The sequence below is a fragment of the Prionailurus bengalensis genome, chromosome D4, assembly GCF_016509475.1.
Source record: "Prionailurus bengalensis isolate Pbe53 chromosome D4, Fcat_Pben_1.1_paternal_pri, whole genome shotgun sequence".
In the NCBI taxonomy this organism is placed as follows: domain Eukaryota; kingdom Metazoa; phylum Chordata; class Mammalia; order Carnivora; family Felidae; genus Prionailurus; species Prionailurus bengalensis.
The window spans coordinates 404,447-423,497 of NC_057359.1; the positions used below are offsets into that span (position 1 = coordinate 404,447).

Sequence of the window (19,051 nt, forward strand, 5' to 3'; positions counted from 1 at the left end):
GGTTTACTAGCAACCAGCATAAATGAAATGCCTCGACTATTATTCTGAGGCATCTTAGTTTCTTCTCAACACTTGAATTTGGCTCTTTAATCTGGAATCTTTCCAAGTCAAAGCTAGAAGTAAATTATTGTGCATGGACCGGATCAAACTAATGAGATCACAACACCTCACTCAGGATTGCATCCAGCTGGGCAGCCCAAACAGGAACTGCTATGGGTCTCACCGGGGGTGTCTGCTCCCTAGGGAGCACGCACAGCCCTTTCCTTAGCCCTCAGACTTGGCTACCTAACTGCTGTTTTTTTCATGTCTTGTAGTCTTCATGCCAAAGGCTGCCATGGGGGTATATCTACAGACACGTATGCGTATTTACACACATAATCATTTGGCTTTATAAAACGTAAGGTTGGCAATGCTTTGGTAATTTTTAAATTTTTAAAACTTTATTTATTTATGTTGGGAGAGACAGAGATGGTGTGAGCAGGAGAGGGGCAGATAGTGGGAGAGAGAGAATCCCAAGCAGGCTCTGCACCGTCAGCGCAGAGCATGACATGGGGCTTGAACTCATGAAACCGTGAGATCATGACCTGAGCGGAAACCAACAGTTGGATGCTTAACTGGCTGAGCCACCCAGGCATCCCTGGTAATGTTTTTTAACCCTTCCCTTTACACTGCTATGAGGGTAGATTCACATGCTATGGCACAGTGCAGGTGTGGAGTCTCCATTCCGATTATCAGTTACTCACAAGGAGAGAAAAGGGGGTGAGCAACACAGAGTGATAAATACAATTTAAAAATATTTAACAGAAGTAAAAATAAGTTAACTGTCCCTCCCCCCAAATTCTTATTTATATGATTCTAGGAAGAATAAAGAGAAACAGATGAAATAAGAAAGGAGCAAAGAGAAAAGAAATAGTATCAGACACACAAATGAGGTGCTTTAGCAAAAATCAACAGAATGCATGGCCTCACCTCCTCGAAGTCATCACTGACCCACAGGGGGATAGGGGTGCCCCAGTATCTGTTTCTGGAAATTGCCCAGTCACGTGCATCTTTTAGCCAATTTCCAAATCGCTTTTCTCGCACAAACTCTGGGACCCTGGAATAAACAGATCAGAGAGCATGGTCCAGGAGCTCAGCATGTGTCAGAGCAGTAAGCACAAATGGCTTTTGTAGGTACATTAAAATATAAACATATATCCTTAAAATGACTGTTATTTAAGGCTAACAGAAAAGAAAAATGCTCCCTCCATATGCCTTATCACAGAAAGGATGCTACTTCTCTTATATAATATTATTAAGATAATTTCACGGTGTTGAAAATACAGAATAAAAAATAGCTATTATTATAGTGTTTAGTAAAAGATGACCCTTAGAACTACTATATTTGGGGACAATGATAAGCCAATGCTCCCTACCCAATGACACAGGACATTGTGAAGACACACATCTCACTGCTCACCAGTAACATAGGTCATTGTTCTTCAACACCTGGTCCACCATGTGCTCCACCCGTACGAACCAGCTAGGCACTGCTTTGTAAATGAGTGGGGTGTCCGACCTGGGGAAGCAACAATGCAGGATGTGCTGGTCAGACTTAGGTGTGCAGGCGCCCAGGGTAAGGCCAACTTTTAGTTTCTTACTGACGTCACCACCACCTATTTGGCCTTCTGCTAATACTTGTTTTTATTGCAAATACTAATGCCTACGTCCTTGGTACCGGTCATCTCCACAACACCAAGAAGGCAAAAGTTAATAAAAGATTAACAAGAAAAATAGGGGCGCCTGGGTGACTCAGTCGGTTAAGTGTCCAACTCTTGATTTCAGGTCAGGTCATGATCTCATGGTTCCTAAGTTCAAGCCCTATGTCACCACAGAGCCTGCTTGTGATTCTCGCCCTCTCTCTCTCTCTCTCTCTCTCTCTCTCTCTCTCTCTGACCCTCCCCCACTCACACTCTCTTAAAATAAATAAACATTAAAAAAAATGGGGCGCCTGGGTGGCGCAGTTGGTTAAGCGTCCGACTTCAGCCAGGTCACGATCTCGCGGTCCGGGAGTTCGAGTCCCGCGTCGGGCTCTGGGCTGATGGCTCAGAGCCTGGAGCCTGTTTCCGATTCTGTGTCTCCCTCTCTCTCTGCCCCTCCCCCGTTCATGCTCTGTCTCTCTCTGTCACAAAAATAAATAAACGTTGAAAAAAAAAAAAAAAAAAAAAAAAAGAACACAAAGGGGTGCCTGGGTGGCTCAGTCGGTTAAGCATCCTACTTTGACACAGGTCGTGATCTCGCGGTTCACGAGAGTTCAAGCCCCACGTCGGGCTCTGTGCTGTCAACTCAGGGCCTGGAGCCTATTTTGGATTCTGTGTCTCCCTCCTTCTCTGCCCCTCTCTTGCTCATGCTGTCTCTCTCTCTCTCTCTCTCTCTCTCTCTCTCTCTCTCTCTCTCAAAAATAGACATTTAAAAACAAAATTGAACAAGAAGGAAAATATAGTTCTGCTGGTGTGTGATAGCTATCTAAGAAATGATGTCAACTTCAGCAAAAAGGAAATGTGGGAACAGAACTTGATGTCCCCAAACATTCCATTTTCACCCACCTCTTCATTGTATGATCTTGTATTCAAACTTGTATCATGTTATATCTCTCACTAAATTCCACCAGGAAATGGTAGAGATCAGTCTCACCTAAAGAAATGTGGACCTGACACCAAATATTTGTCTACAATGATACTTCTCAGACAACTGCTGAGGAAAACAATAACTACACATATTCATGGAATTCAAGAGGGCAGTTTCCAAACATGAACCCTAAAGGACACAAATGAGGGGAACCCCAGATTGACAAAAGCAGGTGCACACACTACATGTCCCCACAGACTAGAAGCTTGAGCTATAAGTCTTTGCTTTTTCTCACCTCCAGCAGAAAGGGTAGCTGTGAGTGAAGGTGCTAGCAACAAGAAGTCGGTCTTTTTCCTTCAGGGTCCTGATGATGTTTTTGTCAGCATCCTGTTAGAAAAATAAATGCACAGTCATTAAAATATCCTACAATACTTGGTAACACAATATAATTATGTACATTACTACAATCTGATATTTTGATATGTTTACTATGAATAAATGGCAAAAATGACACATGTATTATAAAAATACCCAGCCCACATTTTGGGCACAGTCTACCTTTAGGTACTTATTAAGCACTTCTACACCACATAAGATAGTGAAGTCTTCCACCAGCAATGGCTGCCCCGAGGCCACAAAGCTGGTTTGGGGGTTACCAATCAGAGCCTAGTTTCCTGCCTTTGAAACTATAACATACTTCCTCTCAAGATACTAGACGCTTACAATGTGGCCGATGATATCTATCTTTCTGGTTTTATGTGCTGAAACCAAACCAAATAAAAAAAAAAAAACAATTTCCTGGAAAAGAAAAAAATCCAGATATGAAGCTACTTAATAAGAAGCTGATTAAACAAAGAAATATGATGAAATCCACACCTTTCTCTGTCCTACAGACACAGACCTTCACATACTGTCCTGTGAAATCTGTCACTTCTGCTGTGAAACAGCCTGAAGCATCCACAGGGCAAACAGGAGGAGAGTCTTTCTGAATGATGCTGAAGTCCATACAGACCCGATAGTCATCCTGGGGAGAAGGAAACAGGTTAAGTGTATTCAAGACAGGAGTGTGGGAAGTGACTGATTCACAAGAGAATGCTCTGTCTTCTGACATACGACTTAATCGACTTTAATTATCCTCTCACCTGAAGTTAATTCAGGACCATTCAGATACCCCCTTATAGTTGGACAGGGACTACATCATCTTTCCAGCCATTACTTCACAGACCCCTATATACAGCAGAGCATCCACTAAGTGAGAAGGAAGAGGACACACATGTACCCCTGGTGAACATACTTGCACAAATACTCAACATAACATTCACAAACTGCACTCAACACTATAGTAAAAGAATCATTCACCACGATCAGGTGGGATTAACTCTGGGGATGCAAGGGTGGTTCAATATCCACAAATAAATCAATGTGATACACCACATTAACAAAATGAAGGGTAAAAACCATATGATCATCTCAAAAGATACAGAAGAAGCACTTGACAAAATTCAACATCCATTCATGTAAAAAACCCTCAAGAAAGTGGGTTTAGAGGGAACTTAATAGTGGCCATCTATGGAAAACCCACAGCTAGTATCATACTAGATGGTGAAAAACTGACAGCTTTTCCTTCAAGATGAGGAACAAGGATGTCCACTCTCACCATTTTTAATCAACACAGTACTAGAAGTCCTAGCAACAGCAATTAGACAAAAAAAAAAAAGAGACATCCATATTGGTAAGAAAGAAGTTCAACTGCCACTTAGCAGATGACATGATGACCATATACAAAAAACTCTAAAGACTCCACCAAAAAACTATTAGAATAAATGAACTCAGTAAAGTTGCAGGATGCAAAATTAATACACAGAAATCTGATGTGTTTGCAGACACTAATAATGAAGCAGCAGAAAAGAGAAATTAAGAAAATGATTCCATTTACAATTACACTAAAATAATAAAATACCTAGGAATAAACTTAACCAAGGAGGTGAAAAACCTCTCTGTACTCTGAAAATATAAAACATTGATAAAAGAAATTGAAAATGCCACAAACAAATGGAAAGAAATTCTATGCTCATGGACTGGAAGAACAAATATTGTTAAAATGACTATAGTACTCAAAGCAATCTACAGGACACATGCAATCCCTATCCAAAACACCAATAGCATTTTTCACAGAACTAGAACAAATACTACTGAAATTTGCTTGAACCACAAAAGATTCCAAATGGTCAAAGGAACCTTGAGAAAGAGTAAAGCTAGAGGTGCTGCACTCCCAGATGTCAAGGCACACTACAACGCTGTCGTGATCAAAGCAGTATGGCACTGGCACAAAAATGGACACACAGATCAATAGAAAAGAACAGAGGGCCCAGAAATAAAGCCATGTTTATATGGTCTATTAATCTATGACAAAGGAAGCAAGAATATACAATGGGGAAAAGACAGTCTCTTTAATAAATGGTGTTGGGAAAAACAGAATGGAGGTTCCTCAAAAAATTAAAAATAGAAATATCATATGGTCTAGGAAATCCAGTCCTGGCTATTTACCTGAAGAAAATAGTAATTCAAAAATATATATGCATCCCTATGTTTACTGCAGCATTATTTACAAAGCAATGATATGGAAACAACCCAAGTGTCCAACAGATGAATGGACAAAGAATATGTGGTAAATATACAATGGAGTATTTTTAAGCCATAAAAAAGAATGGGATCTTGCCATTCCTGACAACATGGATGGACTCAGAGGGTATTATGCTAAGTGAAATAAATCAGACAGAAAAAGACAACATATGAATTCACTCCTACGTGGAACCTAAAAAATAAAAATCCAAACATACCCAGTATGTGACAAATACAATTTTAAAGGAAAAACTAAAGCACATTTTAAAACCAAGTTTTTTTTAAATTTATTATCAGTGAAGAAGTCATACTAGTTGACTTGAAAACTATCATGAGTAACTAAAATCTGACTAGTTCTTAAAACCTAGTAAAGAGCATTATTAAGAATGCTTCCGTCATATTCAATTTTGTGATATTAAGGAAGCATTAACTTTACTGGGTGCAACAGTGGCATGGTAGCATATTAAAAACGAAAGTTCTGATCAGTCACAGATGTGTACGGATGAAGACCACGATGCTGAGGATTTGTTTCAAAACCCTCAGTCCTAAGTAGAGAAGGTGTGGGCGGAAGAGGAGAAGGAAGAAGATAAAACGGATCAATGCAGGTGGGTGATGTGAACATAAGAATTTATTATAACATCTCTTTACTTCCGGGTATGTTTGAAGATTTCCATAATAAAAATCTCTGCCAAGGTTAAGTATGAAAGCAAATGATGAATGGAGACAGACTAGCTTCACTCTCACTGACAAAACGATCAAGCTGAGAAGAGTATGTAGGTAGGTCCCCAGTGTTTTATTCATACACAAGTTACATCAAAAGAATTGCATTTTTGGAAAAATTACTCCGGGCAACATGTAAAATTAACCACACCATCCTGCTCTGAAGAGGTCAAATTCTGTCCTCTCATCACAGTGTTCAGACGAGCACAGTGGAGGTGATACCACCTCTCAGCACTCTGACAGTCATGGTGACCGCACAGAACTGCACACGGTAGAGAGTAGAGGGCACGGTGAGTACATTACGAATGAATGAAAACAAAGAATGCCTTTCATCCAGAAAGACCAAATGGCTGGGGATGCCCAGGATTTAGCTCACCACTTTCAGAGATGAGCTCAGGGTGAAGAAAATTGCAGATATAAGTTTGATAAGCCATCTTTTGGGGGCAGTGAGCCTGCAAAGTGTTGGGCCCTATGATGTGGGCAAGCATGAGGTGCGCTCGCACACGCACACACGTGGGCACACTCGCGCACACACACGCTCATGGCACACACGAGACCGACTTAGGAGAGCTCTACTACTCACAGCACCAAAGTACGGAGCCTGGTGCACCACTCCAGTGCCCTCCTCCTCCCGCACGTAGCTGTCGGTGAGCACCGTGAAAGCGCCGTTCTCCTTGCACTGCAACAGAAAGGTCAGCAGGTGTAGTGAATGGAACACGTTTTAGGATTAATTTCATAACGGTATTTGCTAAGAGCCTGAAAAACTCCTAACACGCAAAATTATTTTCAGAGATAGGACAGAATAATTCAGACTGGGAAGAAACATGCTAACTCAATACATCTTTTCTGTAATTTATCACTTAGAAATGAAATAATTACCTAAAATGAAATAATTACGTGAAGAATTATCTGAAGAAATGCAGAGAAAATGTTCGAACTTCCCCAGTCACAAAATGGGGCTTTCTGTGAGTCCTGCTGACCTCCCAGCCATGCCAGCACCTGGTGTGCAGAGTTTTGTGCAGCCTCAGAAAATGTCCCCTAACCCGCCGCACCTCTGGGATGCTCCCAGTCACCTTTCTGTCGGCCCTGCCACCAGGGCAAACCCTCAAGGAGCCAGAATGGGCACCTGGAATGACAAGCTCTGGTTAACGGCGCTCTGCGCACTGTGACACGGAAGGACGCACTGTTGCAAAGTCAGGTTACTACCTGTGATGCTACAGACCTCCTCCTTCCACCTTCACCTCTCCCTATGTGTTTCCAATACACCGTCTCAGCCAAACCGATCCTCTGCTGGTCTTTCTGTCTTCGTGAAGACTACTTTCAGAATAGATTTTCACACTTAATCGCATTTAATCCAATGATCTTGTGAAAAAGGCACATGGTATTTCTGTGTTTCAAATATATTGATTCTATTTTCATTTCATTGATGAACTAACTCAGAACAAAGATGAAATAGTTTGTCCAAATACACAACAGTGATGAACACAACCTGACTCAAGGTCTTCTGGCTCCAAAAACGATGCTATCTTCAACTGCATCACAGCTCTTTGATTCCTTGGCACTTGCCTAAAATCAAACTTGAAAACAGCCAGGAATTTCTCATTGCTGTAACCTACACCACCTGGAAATATTTTTGGTGTGGGAGGACAGAAGCTGATTGGTGTGTCTTCAATAGTTTAAATGTGGAGTGGGAACACGTGTGCTCTTAGCCTGACGTTTGAGTGGGAGCTGTTTTAGCAGCAGACAGCGGAACCCCACGGGGTCCTGCCTCTCGGTCCAGTTCTGGACCCTGAATTGCCAGGGATGGGTGGTCAGTGGTCACCAGAGCTGTAGCACAGCCCCCACAGGTAGCACCTACCCCTATAGCTCCCACTTAATATTTTAGAACATGTGTATCTTAGGGATACATCAGATGATTTTGCCCCAAGTCAAAGAATTTCTAGTACCTGCCTAAAACTCAGTGAAGGTCCCAGAAATTCAGAAGCTATCTGAGTGGAATATGGACCAAGTGCACATTCCAGAAAGACCTCTGACTGAACCCAGACTTCCTTTCTGCTGTGTTTGAGCCCATCTGCTGAGCACTGAGCTCTCCCTGGGTTCTCAAATAGGGTCTGGGTCAGAAAGGGTAAGAGTAACTGATTTAGTGAGAGAGTTTCAAGACAAAACAAATCTGACAAGGGATGCCTGGGTGGCTCAGTCAGTTAAGCGTCTGACTTTGGCTGAGGTCATGATCTCATGGTTCGTGGGTTCAAGCCCCATGTCAGGCTCTGTGTTGACAGCTTGGAGCCTGGAGCCTGCTTTAGATTCTGTGTCTCCCATTCTCTGCCCCTCCCCCACTTGCACGCGCGCGCTTTCTCTCTCTCTCTCTCAAAAATAAATAGGTGTTTAAAAAATCCGACATAAAACAGAATGTGTTAAGATCTATAAGAGAAGAATGTAGTAATGACATTTTTCAGAAGGAGAAACCAGAGGCATTTCAAAAGACGTTCTTCAGGTGGTGTCTGAGTTCAGCCTTGAAGTGTGGATTGTACTTGAGCACCTTAAAGAAGATGAAGAATTTCATAAATAGGAGGAAAACCTACTGAAAACAAAGGCAGGAAAGGAGGGAAAGAAAGGGCCAGTCTGACAGAAGCAAAGGATATGTTTAAAGCAACATTATGGGGTGCCTGGGTGGCTCAGTTGGTTGAGCGTCTGACGTCAGCTCAGGTCATGATCTTGTGATTTGTGACTTTGAGCCCCACATCAGGCTCTGCTGTCATCACCAAGACAGCTTCAGGGGGCGCCTGGGTGGCGCAGTCGGTTAAGCGTCCGACTTCAGCCAGGTCACGATCTCACGGTCCGTGAGTTCGAGCCCCGCGTCAGGCTCTGGGCTGATGGCTTGGAGCCTGGAGCCTGTTTCCGATTCTGTGTCTCCCTCTCTCTCTGCCCCTCCCCCGTTCATGCTCTGTCTCTCTCTGTCCCCCCAAAAATAAATAAACGTTGAAAAAAAAATTAAAAAAAAAAAAAAAAAAAGACAGCTTCAGATCCTCTGTTCCCCTCTCTCTACGCCCCCCGCCCCCACCACTCATGGGCACATGCACTCTCTCCCAAAAATAAATAAACATTAAAAAAAAATAAAGCAATATTAGAGGATGTGGCTAGGAAGCACATGGGCCAAATGGAGACCACTTGAGAGGAATGAGCTGGCCGACAGCTGCGGGCTCACAGGGAGCACAGGGAAATCCACCAGCAGCAACCTGGAATGAGGAAGAAGGCCATTACAGTTGACCCCTGGAATAACACAGGCTGGAACTGCGGGTCTAGTTAAGCACACTTTTCTCCCTAAGAGTGAACGGCAAAAGCTACAAGACACTTATTGACAATTATTCACCAGTCTCCAGGGAAGTGAATCAAAGGCAACTGGTGCAGAGGTCATACCTGCTGCCCTGAGTTCCCAGAGGCCTGCTGAGGGTGTCAGCAGCCTCCGGAGCCCTGGGGACAGGCAGTGTTGAAGGTTGTATGGCGACAGTGTGGTGGGGTCCAGCACTGAGGGCTGGCAGACGGGGGGCTGGGCTGCAGAACAGGCCAGGCCCACAGGGCAGGGACAGCCTCGTGCAGGGAGACCTGTGTCCCTGTCACCCCTGCTTCCTGAGTCCTCTGGGAACTAGGCTCTGGAGCTGCACCAGGGCAGCCATAGCCCGGAGCCCATCTTGGCCGGGTGCAGACTCCTCCCTGAAGGCCACCTCAGCCCACGTGTGGCCACAGCTGCAATGGCCTCGGACCAGTGGCGTACCTCCAGGGTGATGGGGCAGCTGTCCTGCTGCTACAACTGTGGGGCCAAGGCCACCGGATGCAGGACATCACCTTTGTGGTGGCTGGTCAATTTTAGATTTTTTTCTTTTTTAGTGAAGACGTTTTCTTTATTCCTCATTCTCTAAGAGAATTAAACACGGGGAAGCTGAGTTTCATAAACAGGCTTTTCAGTACAAGCTGAGATGCCGTTTTCTTCTTTAGCCTGTAAGACACTGAACAAGTATGATTCTGCAAAATTCGTATGTGCCCATGTCATGCTGCAGCCCTAGTATGTGCAATTATCAATTCAGCAATTGTTTCTGGAAACGCCACATCTGTATTTATAAGTTAGCTGGTATTTTTTCCACAAATGCTTTGTCAGGTTTATGTATTATGATTCTGCTAACCTGATAATAAAGTTGGCTTTCTCTATTCTAGGACAGTATAAATAGCAGCAATGGTTTTTCAAAAAGATGTGCTAGGACTTTGTACTTTGTGCCTTTTTGTGGAGAAAAACTTTTTATACATACTTAATGTTTGGGAAAACAAAGTATTCAGAATTGTTTAAACCACCAAAAAATTTTTTCAATGAATACACTACTGGAAAAACCACTATATGTTTTCTTTACAATTTTCTTCTTTTTTAATGTTTATTGATTTTTGAGAGAGTGTGTGAGCTGGGGAGGGACAGAGAGAGAGACAGAGAGACATAGAATCTGAAGCTGGCTCCAGGCTCTGAGCTGTTAGCACACAGCCCAATATGGGGCTCGAACTCACGAACCGCAAGAACTCAAGTGGAACTCACGAACCACTCGAACTCACAAACCTGAGTTGAAACCGGATGCTTAACCGACTGAGGCACTCAGGGGTCCCCTTATGATTTTAATAATATTTTCTTTACTCTTACTTACTTTAAGAATACAGTATATAACACATATAAAATCCAAAATACGTGTTAACTATTTGTGTTATTGGTAAGGCTTCTGGTCAACAGTAGGCTATTAACAGCTACATTTTGGGGGGAGTCAAAAGTCACTGCACCCAGATTGGCGCTACTGACCCCCATGTTGTTCGAGGGTCAAATGTAACTGGGACATGAGAAACACGGGAAAACACTCAACACACACAAAAATGAAGACAGATGTGAGCGACACTGTGGACAGAGCCCAAATGGCAGAGATCACCTGCATGAATCAAACTCTGTTCCTGAACCAGAACAGAGGTAAGCAAATGTTTTATCCTGGGCTGTGGTATAAGGTTCTGCCAACTAATACTATGTACAGCTGAATATAATTTTCACATAAGGCATAAAGCCTGGTCTGAGGGTGTTGTTCACTATTTCACTCCAACACATATAGACAGAGATCAACAGGAACTTCCTGCTGACCCTGTTCTTTTATTGGTGGTGGTGGAGTTTCCATGGCAATGATAGCCATGGATTCTCTGTTGGCAGAAAACGAAAACTACATAAAACTGCTTCATGACTCTTAAGAAAACTAGGTTACCAAATGTACGAACTTTGCCTTGATGCCTAGATTTAAAACCCCACCTCATCAGTTTCCTTGACATGAACTCTGTTGATCGTTAGACACAAGGTTTTATTCTGAGCACTATCTTAAATTCGTGAAACAAAACCAAAACACCTCCAAACCAATAGATTTCCAGGATGAAAATCTATAAGCAATAAAATCTATAAGCAATAAAAATATATACATATAAATCTTCTCAAACTTAAGTGTTTCCTTTCATAACTTAAGTATTAAAAAAATTCCTATACAATTTTAATTATTAAAACAAGAAGGCAATACACATATAATTTAACTTTATTGCTACCAAGAAAGACTTTGGATCCCAACACCCACACAAGCCACAGGATACCCACACAAGCCAAGGGATACCCACACAAGCCATGGACACCCATACAGCCAACAGATACCTACACAAGCCACGGGAAACCCACACAACCCACAGGACAGCAACGCAGTGACTCCCACTGCAGGTGCATCAGAACACTCCAGGGACCCAGTGCCCAGCTATGCAGGACCCACGTTAGGCAGGTCCCTGAACTCACCTGCACAAAATAGTCAAACAGGGGCCTGTACTTCTTGCCTTTGAGACAGGAACCAGGAAATCTAGAAAAAGGAGAAAGGCAAACTCACAATTAGACTAAAACCCTCCAAGAAACAAAACTGCAGCCACGTCAAGTCATCACTGCCTGCTGGTTTAGTTGTTTCGCAGTCATTAATGCTGGAATATGTGGTCTGAACATACACAGCAGGAATATTAAAACCGAACTTGAATAAGAAACCTTTTGGGCAGTAGGTGTCTCACCTCTCAAGGTTAAAGAAAGACATACACATATCCACACATACAAATCAGTAATTTGTATACTTACCTTTCAAGGACTTCATAGTCAGTTTCCAGTTTATACAGGGCTGGTAATCTGGCTTCCATTAAAATGAGCAATTTTCCTCTGATGACATCTATGAGAGCAAGGGAAAAAGTGGACTTGAGTGACATTCAGACTTCGGCGGAGTCTAGAAGCACACTAGCACACTCCTCCCTCCTGGGGTCCTGTATCACCTGTACCTCTTGTGCTCAGCACTCAGAGAAATGCGGCAAGGACACCAACACACACTGCTTTCCAGACCCAAAGACGACGGAAACAGCAGGTGTGCTTACTGAGCTTCTACTCATTTTAAGTATATTAATCTTTAGTTTCTCCGACCAAAAGTCATATACATAAATGTTTAAAAATCTTAACATTGGGCGCCTGAGTGGCTCAGTCGGTTAAGCGTCCGACTTTGACTCAGGTTATAATCTCATGGTTTGTGGGTTCAAACCCTGCAATGGGCTCTATGCTGACAGCTTGGAGCCTGGAGCCTGCTTTGGGTTCTGTGTCTCCCTCTCTTCTTTCTGTCCCCCCCCCACTCTCTCTCTGTCTTTATCTTTCCAGATTAAACAAACGTTGAAAAAAAAAATTAAAAATCGTAACATTAACCGGGGCGCCTGGATGGGTTCAGTCGGTTAGGTGTCTGACTTTGGGTCAGGTCATGATCTTTGTTTGTGAATTTGAGCCCCATTAACAAACGAAGAAACTCACTGAGTAAAAGTCCTCCATAACCATATCCCCGTGCAAGACACTATCATTTGAGTGTCTATTTCTTTTTTTTTAAATGCTTATTTATTTATGAGGCAGAGTGTGTGTGAGTCAGGGAGGGGCAGAAGAAAAGGGAGAGAGAATCCCAAGCAGGCTCCACACTGTAAGCACAGAGCCCAACACGGGGCTTGATCTCACGGACCCTGAGACCATGACCTGAGCCAAAACCAAGAATTGGATGCTAAACCGACTGAGCCACCCACGTGCCTCTTGAGTGTCTATTTCTACGTGTATACTCACATACATCTTATGTGAATGCGTACTTTTTTTTTTTTTTACTAATTATGGGATAGAACTCAATACAGTTTTCAGTTTGCCTTCACACACTATATTGTGAACATCTTTCCATATATTAGCATATATTGCCTTTTCTATTCGACTAAACAGCTACCCAGTACTCCTTTCTGTGGAAGTGCAAGTCATTTTAGCCCATCAACTAAAACTAGGATTTAAGCTGTTTTCAGATTGTTAGTACTAGGAACACTGGGGTAATGAATGCTCTTGCACGTATCTTTGTATCATTATTAGAGTGTTTCTGGAGGAAACTTTCCTAGGAATAGCAAGGCTAGAATAAATGTACAAACACTTAAAACTTAACAGCAAATGGCAAATCACCTTATAAAAACAGACTAATTTAAACTCCCACTTGTAAAGCAAGATATATCCTAAGATTTACTGGAGCCTATGACATATATGCAGTTCACCATTAGAAACACGAGAATCTATGGACCATTGTGAAGACCTCTGCAACTGCTGAAAAGCTGTTAAAAATAACGAACGCTGCCACCCACTAGTTCTGGCTGCGTTGGAGCTTCATGGTCAGTGGGGTCTACATTTTCTGGATAAAACTCAGGACACATGGCCCACCAGGTATGTGGGTCACATGTGGGCAGACAAAGGTCAGGACTGAAGTGTCTGCCCAATGGCCCCTGAGGCAGTCAGACTCACTAGAGAGCAGCACTGTCCCCAGGGAGACACAGGGGCCGGGTCCTGCCTAGAGAGGCTCTCCACCCACAGCCACCAGCAGGAGGAACTGCTCCCATCTGTTCCCAAGGCCCAGCTAAGCAGTAATGAAAACACCTGTCTTCTGACCCACGCACCTCCCATTCCTTTCTTGAATCTTTCCTCTGCCTCACAAGCAGCTATGAATCAAGTCACCTGTCTTATAAGGTGCTTACTTTTCTGGCTATGGTTTCCTTTCCATGGCTTCCCCCTCCCTCCATAAACTACCCAAACCTAAAGTAACAATCTTATTTTTTCATAGAAGTCTCCATGGAAAGGGCTTCATCAAGATTTTGGCTCTCTACAAGGGAATATCTGAAAGGCACAAAGTTCTCAAGTTCTGGTATCAATTCTGAGAAACACATATTTCAGTCTTAGTCCCCATTCCTGGCAGAGCTCCTAAAACCCTTGCAAAGTCCTAAGTGCTAAGAGTCATAAAGGTGTCTTTTGTTATGTTAATGAACAGATGTTAGGAAAGCCCCCAAGTCACTTTAGGATTGGAACTTTCACCCCCCCCCCCCAACCCCCACCCAGGGATGGGGAGAGGGGCCTGAGATTGAGTTCAAACACCAATAGCCACAAAGCCTCCATAAAACCTCAACAGGATGGGGTGTGGAGTACGTCCAGGTTAGTGAGAGTATCTACATGCTGTGAGGGCAACTCATCCCAGTTAGGTAGGAGACAGAAACTCCTGGGCTCAGGACCCTTCCACACCTCCCCCTATGTACTTCATCTGATTCTTTATGTGCATCCTTTATAATATCCTTTCACGACAAACCATTGAGTTGTGGGCCGCTCTAGCACATTAATCCAACCTAAGGAGAGGGGTCACGGTCTGTCGGAAGCACAGGACTTGAAAATGACATCTGCAGTTGAGGGTGTGGTGGTACAGGTGGTTCTGTAGGACTGAGCCCTTAACCTGTGGGATCTGACGCCTGACACTGTCTCCAGGTAGCTAGTGTCTAAATTAGGTTAACTGCTTGGTGGTGTTGAAAACACACATCACGTTCCTAGTAACGATGAGATACCACCTCTCTGAATCTCCAGCTCCTTCCTCATCTGTAACGTGGGGACGATGTGTAAAAGGGTATTACAATTTGAAAACTGTAAGGACTCTTTTTTTTATATCTCTATTTTAATTTTTATGTGCATTTACTTTTTCAACCAAAAATGAAAAAAAAAACTTTTGGAGGTTATTTTGACATTCAAGTTCTAACACTTTTTCAAAAACTTCTATTTTTACTCCAAAAAGAAATGTAAGTTTTTATTCTTTCCCAAAATAAGTTAAATCGATCTTTTCCGTATCAGTCGTAAGTAACCCGGCCCACGCTTACCTTTAATCTTCACGTACTGCATATCTGGATTAACACACAAGGCAAGGTTACTTGGGAGAGTCCAGGGAGTGGTTGTCCAAGCCACCAAAGACACATTTTCATCTTCCTCCAAAGGGAAAGTTACAAACACTGAAGGGTCTTGTACATCCTGAGATAAAATGAGATAAAGTACCCTTTTACAAAATTTGTAATAATAACACAGAAGAAAAGGGAATTGATTCTAAAGAATAGACTTCCAGAATAAAAACCCGTCGCCGTATTTATAAAAAGAAAATATAAAGCAAACAATTCCAAATGCATTTTTTATATTCGTCAAAAGTGTTTTAACAGTTACTTTAATAGTCACAAAAACAACATTTTAAGTACGTAAACAGGAATATATAATAGAGATTTCACTATTATAATGACCTATTGTATAACAAATCTATAAAAAGTTAGGTCAACAAAATAACTGTTTTAAAAAATAGAGTTATCCTTTCTTTATTCCAAAATACAAAAATGAATCATTTTTTAAAGACATGAATGTGATTTTTAAAAAAATTTATTTTGAGAGAGAGAGAGAGAGAGGGAGAGCGAGCATGCACACATGTGGGGGAGGGTTACAATTTGTGAGTTTGAGTCTCGCATCAGGCTCTACGTGGACAGTGTGGAGCCTGCTTGGCATTCTCTCTTTCCCGCTTTCTCTGCCCCTCCCCTACCTGCGCACACACTCAATAAAAGAAAAAAAATTAATATACAGCCACAAAGCAGAAAAGCTCATTTCCTGACCCAAACCAACTGCATTCTAAATAAAGTGCCTTGAGAAAAAGGAGCTCTACAAATTTCACCTTATTCACATACTAACCACTAGACAAACCTGAAAAAAGTACCAGCCCGAACTCCCGAAATGTCAGTGTCATCAAAAAGAGACCAAGGAACAACTGTTCCAGGAAGGCTGGAGGCACAGCGACCGAACAGAACACATAACCTATGATTCTCTTTTGCTGAAAAGGACATTAAGGGAAGCATTAACACAATCAACCAACAGATTAGATGGTATTTTATCAAGATCAATTCCCTAATTTCAATTACCTAAGAGAATAGTATGGATTTTCAGAAATATGTACTGAAGTCTTTAGAGGAAAAGGGACATCATGCCTGCCACCTACTCTCAGAGGGTCCCCGTCTTACCCCTCACCCTAGGAAGAGAAAGATGATGTAAACATGGTGACAGGGTGACCACCACTGAAAGAGAAATGAGAACTCTTGTAACCTTTCCAGTAAGTCCAAAAATTATGTCAAACGTTAAAAACAAAAATAGACCATAGAATGGCCAAGACAAAAGACAGAACATGCTAAGTGCTGGCAAGAATGCTGCAGTACACGCTGGAGGAGTCGCTGGTACCTCTTAGAGTAGGAGGCGGCAAACCACAAGGCACAGGCCAAGTCTGCTTGTCACCTCTTACAACCCAAGGGCTAGGAATGGTTTTGACAGAGCTGAGTACTTGTGTGAGAGGCCATCCAGCCCACAAGGCCTAGAATACTATCTGGCACCTCACAGTTTGCCAACCCCCATACGAGAGCTGAATATAGTAGGTACAGCCTACGATTCAGCAATTCCACTCCTGGGTATGTAATCAACAGAAGAGAGGTGTGTATATATGCTCCCCAAAGACAACCTCCAGAATGTTCAAAGTAGCACTACTGTAACAGCCCCAAACTGGACATTACCTAAATGCTCACCAGTGGTACAATGGGTAAATTAAATAATGATCTACTACACACAACATAGATGTCTTTTCACAAACATAATCTTGAACAAGAGAGGCCAGACACAAAGAGATTGTAGTGCACAATTCATTCATATATAGTACAGTGTCTAAAACTTTAAAGATAAAAAAACAAATATTTTTCTACACCACAACGGTTTACCTTTAGGAACAGGTAGAAGTACACTCTCCTGTAATTCAGCTTACTTCAGCACAATCTGCTCATCCCAAGAGAATGTACTTGTTTACTTACAGAAGAATACACCCTCTAAAAGCTCTAGGAGCTCACAAGCTATTATGGGGATCTAATATGTAGAAATCTAGAAGCCAAAGAAAACTCCAGCTTAAGTACACAAGGATTTATATTAGAAAATGTTCTTAGCAACATTGTTTGCTGCCATTAAAAAAAAAGGGCTGGGGAGCTTGGGTGGCTCAGTCAGTTAAACGTCTCACTCTTGATCTTGGCTCAGGTTATGACCTCACAGTTCGTGGGATCAACCCCCACATCAGGCTCTGTGCTGACAGTGAGGAACCTACTTGGGATTCTCTCTCTCTCTGCCCCTCCCCCACTCACACTTGCTGTATCTCAAAATAAGTAAACATTAAAGAAAAAGGGCTATACCCTTCAAAACAACTCAGATGTCTATCAAAAGGATTAATATCTTGCAATCTATTTGTTATATGAAACACTATACAGCAGTTACAAATTAACTTAAAGCTACATGTATCAAGATGAATCTTTAAAACTTAATGTTTCCAAAGAAAGTCAAGGTGCAGGGTAAGTACAGTGTATGAGATTAGAGATAAGCATAAGGGTCGCCTGGGTGGCTCAGTTGGTTAGGTGACAGACTCTTGGTCTCAGCTCAGGTCATGATCTCGCACTTTGTGGGTTTGAGCCCCGCATTGGGCTCTGCACTAACAGTGTGGAGCCTGGTTAGGATTCTTTCTCTCTCCCTCTCTCTTTCTACTCTGCTTGCATTCTGTCTCAATAAATAAATAAACTTAAAAATCTGAAAAAGAAAAAAGGTAAGCATAAGAATGCTATATACTGTTTACGAATATTTAGGGAGATAGCAAAAGTATTAAAATATGTATGGAAAGAAACATCGAATTCAGCACAGTTGTTACCTATCAGGTTGTAAGAAGGACATGGAAAAGAGAAAGGTGATGTAAATACATAAATTGTGGACCATTTATTTGCACAGAAACTACAACAAAAGACCCACAACTACAAACATGAAGGACTGTTATAAACACAATACTGAGTGAGAAAAACCAGATACAAATGAATACCATCATAAAAAAAACCAGTGACCTCTCAATGACATACATGCCGAAGGACATAAACACAAGATGAAGTACCAATTTCTACAAAATACAGAGGATGTGGTCTAAATTAGACCATGGAGACATAATCAGCAAAACTCACTGTATGAAACTCTGCAAGATAAAACCTATTTCCTAAACAATAATTTGCAAGGTGGGGGGGGAAAGGGAAAAGAAAAGCAAAATGAAGAGCTGCAGATGAAAGCAGATGTAGAACACAACTACCACCACGTACAGACCTTCCTTAGGTCCTGATTCAAAACAAAACAAAAAGGAACAGAGAAAAAAAAAGGCATGGTATTTGAGAGACAAACAGAAATATAAACACTGATGATATCCAGGTATTAGATTGTTAGAATATTTCATATTCAGGATGACTGATTACTTTTGAAAATGTGATAATGTTAGTATGGTAATGTTAAAATAATAGCCAATTCTTATGTCTTAAAGATACATAATGGATTGTTTATTGGTAAAATGATGTGTCTGAAATCTGCTTTGAAATAGGGCCTGGGAGAAGTGAGTGGAGTGTGTGCTGCTGGGGCAGGACTGGCCACAGCTAACAGGTACTGGGGATGTGTGACAGGCACATGGGAGTTAATTTCATTATTTTGTCTACTTTTGTGTGTGCTGGAAATTCTCCAAGCTAAAGTATCTTTCAGAAGTAAGCAAACACAGCAATATGTTAAGGTTTGACAAATTTATGCCTTTGATACCCAAGTGCTTAGTGTATTATTCTCTACATTTTTATGTGCTTAAAA

At 42.0% G+C, this 19,051-nt stretch overlaps 1 protein-coding gene across 3 annotated transcripts in view; it reads right to left on the reverse strand.

Annotated features, from left to right (window-relative positions):
• Positions 1–19,051, reverse strand: part of IARS1 (isoleucyl-tRNA synthetase 1) — a 68,672-nt gene that overhangs the window by 33,849 nt on the left and 15,772 nt on the right. For all 3 annotated transcript variants that reach the window (XM_043565765.1, XM_043565766.1, XM_043565767.1), the window contains 8 exons: positions 15,217–15,364; positions 12,116–12,203; positions 11,792–11,852; positions 6,533–6,628; positions 3,509–3,631; positions 2,903–2,994; positions 1,460–1,558; positions 970–1,096 (listed from right to left, as the gene is read on the reverse strand). In XM_043565765.1, coding sequence (XP_043421700.1) covers positions 970–1,096; positions 1,460–1,558; positions 2,903–2,994; positions 3,509–3,631; positions 6,533–6,628; positions 11,792–11,852; positions 12,116–12,203; positions 15,217–15,364 — 834 coding nt within the window. The remainder of the gene's footprint in view (positions 1–969; positions 1,097–1,459; positions 1,559–2,902; positions 2,995–3,508; positions 3,632–6,532; positions 6,629–11,791; positions 11,853–12,115; positions 12,204–15,216; positions 15,365–19,051) is intronic.